Here is a 7,249-nt window from a genome sequence, read left to right on the forward strand (position 1 = left end):
AAACAGAGTTGCAGGAGTACGATAAGGGTTCAAATTGTGTTTTGTTTCCTTTATACTATAGGGCTACACAGTAACCAAACCAAGCTTTTCATGTTTTAACAAAAAACACATTTACTGCTATTATTGCTTATCCTATCTTCATCATTAAAATGTATGCCATCTAATTTGAGGGTTTTTTTTTTTATATAAAGGAATTTGAAGTAGTTATTTTTCTGTGTTTGTTCATTGTGGCATGATCACTGTTCCTATAGCCATTTATCCCAGGGAAAGTTAACTACCTGACAAGTCATTCTCATATGAATTGGCTAAAATAATACCCTAAATTTCAATGCTCGCATATTATATTTATATTTAGGTATGTTGGACAAACCAATCTCAATGCTATTTACCTGTTGTAGCTCTCCACAGGGAATAACTGCTTAACTATAATTTTTTACATGTTGTGTATTTTCACCTGCCTGTGGCCTCTTATAAACATCCCTAGTAAAATATCAATTTTATCATATTCCCCCTCCACACTAAAGGAAATAAAATAAATAAATACATATGTAATTGTGTGCATCTTCTAATTTAATTGTGGAGAAAATCCTTACAGTGCCTCTGCTACAGTACAATATTGATTCTTTTTGTCTCTTGTAAAACCAAACAAACCAATACACTTGGAGCTCTGGTCACTGGAGTCCCACTTCCCCATTTCAGCAAGTAAATTCAGTCAAGCCCAGTCTTCATAAATATGGATAGTCCGATTTGAAACCGGAGGTTATTGATTTTTGCATTCACTTGCAATAGTGTGTGTAGCAGGGAGAGATCTGTGCTGACTCTGCTGGCATGTTCACAGGGCTGCAGTCGTCCAACAACCGCCTGCGAGTCATGGTAGTGACACGGGGAGGTGGGAAAGTGGGTGTGTGGACTTTCCCCCTCTCTGAATGGCTGAGAGGCGAGTCTTGGGAGATTGTTGGCCCTATAAGATAATGCTCTGCTGTTTCCTCAGGTCTGCCCTTTAAACGCGCCGAGAGTGCGGAAGCGCTGGTCAAGGACCGAGAACCAGTCGGGAGAAACCGAAACCGAAACTGTGTCAGAGCGAGACAGTGAGAGCGGGGAACCCTTGGGCAGACCCCGGAGTATTGTAACGGAGCAGGCTAGTTAGCCGGCAGTGTAGGTCGGTGATCCGGGTCGCACGGGTAGCGGCGACTGGGATATAGCTGTCAAGTGCAGCACCTTTTCTTTGTAGTTTTGTTACTGTTTTATTTTCCCTGTTTCTTTGTGCCTTCTGTTTTGAATTATTGTTTCGAAGCAACTGCAAGGGCGCTGGTATTGTGTACCATCGCTTGGTATGCCCGTGGTTCTGTTTACCATCGTTGGTAAATCAGACCACGGACCCACAGCGCCATCTGCGGGATAAAAGAAAAATAGCACCCTGAAATAAAACTGGGCATCTGTGCGGTGTTGCCAAATTCACCTGTCTGTCTCCTGTGTCAGTGAATTACCCACCACCCTTCCACAGTGTGCTTAATGCTAATGTCAACAGACCCGAAGTTTAAAGCATATCCATGATACTTTCAGTTCATCACCAAAAAATATTTCACACAAATAAATTACCAAGGATAATGGACCAAATTGATAATTCTCATTTAGATTCAGAAACAACATGACAAAAATATATATCAACATTTCCATGTGTTTATGAAGGTTAACACATTTGCTTATAGAGTGGTGTGTTAAGGGTGTGTTATCCTGTGTCTGGAGATTTGACTGAATATTCTCAAAAACAGGGCAATACCGTGAGTCATAAAGCAGCACAGTATTTTTTGATTGAATCTACTCCAAGAATGACCAACACACAGCTGCCCTGCAAAATACAAAGCTCATCACTAGAGACACCAAATAAAAAATGACCAACAACTTTGCTACAGTGTTTATTTTATATTCAAACAGTATTCTTTTAAAAAATGTAATACAATATTATTAACTGCTGAAGAGGAAAGCTTATAACTGAAATAATCTATATCAATCCTGTTCTTGGATATTTACTTCTGTAGTCACCATCTCCAAAAGCCTTATATAACATCAGTTAATTTTGTGTCTAGGCAAACTGGTAGACTATAAACAAAGGCACAGCATTTCCATTCAAATAAAAGAACCAAGATGTTCTGCCTTTTTCTTTTCTATTAGTAAGTGCATTAACTAGGGCATCAGAATTTGACAATTCACTCTTTACTGGGGATAAGCTTCCACGATCATAGCATGACCCTAAAAAAAGAAAAAACATTTTAGAACATTAGGTTTCTGATTTATACTTTGCCCGTAGGTTCTTTTAATTAAACATTATTTAAATAGTAAATTAGTAAGCTTTTGTATTACAGAAGACTACTGTGGCTAGGTGGCAGAAATTGTTGAGAATATGAATACACCACCTGGATTCTATTCAACTGACCAAATTGGCAGCAGTTTTAAATACCACCACAGATATCATTTTAAATGGATGAACCACATATAAAATATAACACCTGGCAGTGCATGACAGTCTATGCAGTGCATCACCAGTATTTAGCTCATCTGAATAGAACCCACTGACTGTCCTACACATAAAATCAGTTTGGATGCTAAATCAGATCTACATTACCAGTCCTCCTGCAGCACAGGCAGCTACCACAGCATACTGTCCTCCTTCCTTAATCATTCGGTTTGCTGCAGTTGTTACCAGTCGGCAGCCTGTGGCACCGAATGGATGTCCCAAAGACAAGGACCCACCCCAATTGTTAAACTTCTCCATGGGAGGAGCACCGACCTAAAAACCAAATCATGCACTTAGCATTCCTTTTAAGCAAAATGTTCTAATGCTTTCCTATGACAGGTGGTATCAAGTTAAAATTGTCATGCACTGAAACAAGAAAAGGTAATTTCTAGTAGAAAATATACATGACATTTTATTTTATATGACCAGCTTTGACATGTTATGCTGCAAAGTAAATCACACATGGTTAAACTTCTACTTTTTACCTTACATAGTCACACACACAAAAAAAAGACCTTCATTATGTTTGATACTTTTTATAGCAACAAGACAATAAACTTATTTTCGCTTATAACTTCCACAGTTTCAAGATTCATTAGTTGTTTATTCCAGCTGCACTTTGAATTATAACCTCTATAGAGGGCTCAACAGCAACATGTGACAAAGAACAAATGTAACAAGAAATGTTTGCACATTATAAGTTTGAATGTGCAAACACTCTCCTAGAAAATGTATCAAATACAATCCATCCTTGTACCTTAGATTTCCTGCCAATATAGGTTTGTGCAAACCAGTCAGAGTCCATAGCTTTCATGTTAGCGATGATCTGTCCCTGTAAATAAATAAAAAAATAAATGCAATGAGAAAATATAGAGACTTTGAACACTTGACTGGATATTTCACACTCACTGAAAAGCTGCCATTAGACAATTACAGTAAGGTTCTCAATATACTAGAATACAGATCTAATAAAAACGATGCACCAGTTGAATGTACAGTTACAATGTGCAGTTTCAATGTGACAAAACTTAACTGTTTCCATAATTTACAGTACTATAATCTATAGCAGCCATCTGTACTCTCCTGCGCTATGACACTTGATGTGATGAACTTTTGCATGCAGCAAAAACTTAAAAGTCACATAACCAAATTTAATAAAATATTCTATTTCATCTATTTCAAACTACTCATTTTTTAAGCTACCTTAAATGCAAAAAACTTACTGCAAAAGCTTCATGGAACTCAAAAACATCAATATCAGCCATTGTTAAACCACTCTTCTCAAGAACTTTAGGAGTACTGTATGTTGGGCTGTGAAATGAAGAGAAGACCCGCACAAATACGTTTCACCCGATACATACAAATTAACAGAATAGTCCAACTGTATGTCAGGGATCATGTAATTTTTTTTTTTTTTAAACTAGCACAGACATTTCTGATTTAATTTTTACGTGAGCTCAGTTCAGTGCTCAGTGTCTTCTATAGATATATGTACAAATCTATGTGTGACATACAGGCATACTCCATTTACCCCATTTTTGATACCAAGAACGCCCTTAGGAAGTCATTAGAATGTTTCATCATAATCTGATTTACAAAGTAGCAGGGTTACAATGATACGACATTCAGTTTAAGATTGTCCTATGATTTTTTTTTTATTTTTTTTTTTTATTTTATTTATTTTTTTTAGAAAACAACGGGATGTAAAGTTACTTTAAAAAAAATATGCTTCTCACTTACCCCAACAGAAGCTGGTCTTTTGGATCCTGGGATACATATACAAAATCCCTATTAAAATATAAAAGTATCACTATTAATGCAAGGAACTATAAACTACTATAACCACGTTCCATGTCCTTGCTACAAAGGCATGTGCTGTTTTAACTCTCAATTCATAAATAAATGTGCAGCACATACCCGTCATAATATGTAGACAGATCTATACATCTATTACATGGTTTGAAAGAAAAAAAAAAAGCATTTAACTTCGATCATTTTGTATTTTATATATGTGTATACACACACACACAGTGGCTTGCAAAAGTATTCAGACCCCTGACTAATTCTCTCTTCTTACTGAATTACAAATGGTACATTGCAATTTCGTTCTGTTTTATATTTTATTTTTAAACACTGAAACTCAGAATATATACGCACTGTGTGTGTGTATATATATATATAGATAGCTATATATATAGATAGCTATAGATAGATAGCTAGATAGATATATAGATATATTCTACCTTAGATATGCTTTTGGTTTGTATCCCATAGCAAGTGCTTTCTCTTCAGACATCAGAAGAACTGCTGAAGCGCCATCAGTCTAAATAGATGAAAATCATTAATTAGAGAGCCAGTGTCACATCCATATAAGCATTAACAATACCTGTAAGATGAATTAGGCCTTGCTATGCTGTTTCCTGTCTTCCCGGATCACTTGAAAATAACTCAGAATTTTTTTGGTATTATGAACGGCTTCTGGCAACTCAGAACTATCCTGATGCTTCGTGGTATTGATTAAACTTTTGACTGCAGTCCGAAACAAGTGTGTTTATTTATTCCAGTCATGTAGCAGCACAGTGCACCCCGATAAAAGCCAGTAGATGTACCTATTATTTTCACTCAAATTTCCCCGAGCCAGTTTTTACAGATAGTAGCTGCTCACTTAGCAGAATATGGTCTGGCAGTGTCACCTGGGATGAATTCATTGCAAACATGTTTGAATAATTAAAATATTAACCAAGTTTGACAAATATCCCTAACAGTATATTTCTGCATATTGTGGCAGCAAGAAATAAAACAGAATTTCACTTTTCTTTTCATAAATGTATATTGTTATTATTAATAAACTAAAAACTCAAACTAAAACAATTGTACTGCAAGATGTGCTTTATGACTGTGTTGTATTCTGTCCCTCTTACCAAGAAAGAAGAGTTTGCCGCAGTGACTGTTCCATGGGGCTTGACAAAAGCAGCCTTCAGTTTGCCCATCTGCTCCATAGAGCTTGGTCTAATCCCATTGTCTGCTGTGACTGTGTCCCGTCCTGTTGAAATACAAAACAATTGTATCTAATATTAATTAGTATTTTTTTTGTTTTGTTTAAATATATATATATATATATATATATATATATATATATATATATATATATATATATATATATATATATATATATATATATATAATCTGAATAGATTTAATCAACTGCAAACCAAGTTTTCTCAGAGTCAAATAAATATATCTTTAACAGAATTGTAACTTTAATATCTTTACTTGGTAAATATAAATGTACATTCATATTTTAACTGCAGTTTTTGCATTTGTAGGCTTCAAACGTAAAGGAGCATTTTCTGTACAGACCAGGTTACCATGTTTACATGTCACTAGATTTCACCAGACTGTTACTACAGCTGATTAGAATGGTACAGCCGGTAAGAGCTGCTACAAAGTACTGTTTCCTTGCCATTTAGAACCTTTTTAAGGTCATTCTGGTGAAGCCTGTTACTGAATCAGTTACTCATGTTGGTTTGACCAGGTTAAGTATGAACAAAATGTCATATTTATAGCTGTTGGAAACACTGGAACACTCGCTACAGACTGAATGCATTGGGCTTGCTGTGTGAACGAAGCCTGGAATGCATTACTGTCTCGCTTAGTGCTAAAGGAAAAATGTAAAGGGGATGTACAGTCATAAAAATAAAATGGGATGGAAAAAATTACTGCCAATGTCATTCAGCAATTTAAAAATGTAAAGGCATTCATTATATTAGAGAAAATAGGAAGTGTTTCTTTTTTACATAATGGTGTAGCTGTATGGGACTTGAATCAAATACAGTATACCTGCTAAGCTACTTTAACAGTTGGGGGGGGCGGGATTAATGCATGCGGAAAGTCCCTGCTAAACTCCATAGTTACCTGGCACTTTGAACTTGATCACATCACTAAGAAGGCCTGCATCCTGAGCCTTCTTGGCAAGCGTGTGAGAACGCAAAGCAAACTCATCCTGCTCCACACGGGTAACTCCAAAGGCAGCAGCAAGCCTGTCTGCAGAGTGACCCATTGTCTCACTAGTGGAAAACTCTGCAACTGCTGGGAGCTAAAAGAAAACATGGGAAACAAATGCACTGTTAGCAACAGTGACACTGGGAGTGACAGAGCTCAAGTATCTGAGCAATAGCATCTATATAAATCGTCATTCAACATATTACAGGACCCGACCCGAACCCACAACCCACTGTAGTACTGTCTTTTTACCCTCAACCCGACCCACTTTAATAAGACTTGCAACCCAAACCAAACCCGCAAGTGTTTGTCCTTTACCTACTGCCTGCATCGACTGACTCTCTGACGCTCTCGCATTCACACACATGTTGTAGCGAGGAGGTGCACCCGTGGAAATCAGAATATAAAATAATTCAATGATATGACGGCGGTTCTGGAAAGATTTAATTAACCAATCGGTGTCCCTCAAAACACTCTCGCGATGATAAGTCGCTTTTTTTACAAAACAGTACTGTATCCATTGTGAACGAATCGCTATCTGTGCCAAGAAGGTGTTCTATTAAGCTAAGCTACTGTTCCTTTCGCCGGAGCATTTACAATAGGAAAAAATCAGTTTTACCACAAGGGTGTTCCCTCAGGCAAAGTGTTCTCTATTCGTGGAGGCTACTGTATATTATTAAAGATTTGTTTAATAAAATGTTGCATCCTTGTTTGCTCGTTTTCTAAATTCTG

General features: G+C 36.7%; 1 protein-coding gene across 1 annotated transcript in view; it reads right to left on the reverse strand.

Annotated features, from left to right (window-relative positions):
* Positions 1-1,895: 1,895 nt before the first annotated feature.
* The window catches only part of LOC121317461 (trifunctional enzyme subunit beta, mitochondrial-like), a 13,741-nt gene continuing 8,387 nt past the window's right edge, over positions 1,896-7,249 (reverse strand). Inside the window, exons 9-16 of the mRNA XM_041253414.1 lie at positions 6,431-6,611; positions 5,437-5,558; positions 4,759-4,838; positions 4,256-4,303; positions 3,739-3,826; positions 3,273-3,347; positions 2,624-2,788; positions 1,896-2,250 (exon numbers count right to left, since the gene is read on the reverse strand). Of these exons, the coding sequence (XP_041109348.1) occupies positions 2,215-2,250; positions 2,624-2,788; positions 3,273-3,347; positions 3,739-3,826; positions 4,256-4,303; positions 4,759-4,838; positions 5,437-5,558; positions 6,431-6,611 (795 nt within the window). The 3' untranslated portion in view covers positions 1,896-2,214. The remainder of the gene's footprint in view (positions 2,251-2,623; positions 2,789-3,272; positions 3,348-3,738; positions 3,827-4,255; positions 4,304-4,758; positions 4,839-5,436; positions 5,559-6,430; positions 6,612-7,249) is intronic.

This window comes from Polyodon spathula, chromosome 6, assembly GCF_017654505.1.
Source record: "Polyodon spathula isolate WHYD16114869_AA chromosome 6, ASM1765450v1, whole genome shotgun sequence".
Taxonomy (NCBI): domain Eukaryota; kingdom Metazoa; phylum Chordata; class Actinopteri; order Acipenseriformes; family Polyodontidae; genus Polyodon; species Polyodon spathula.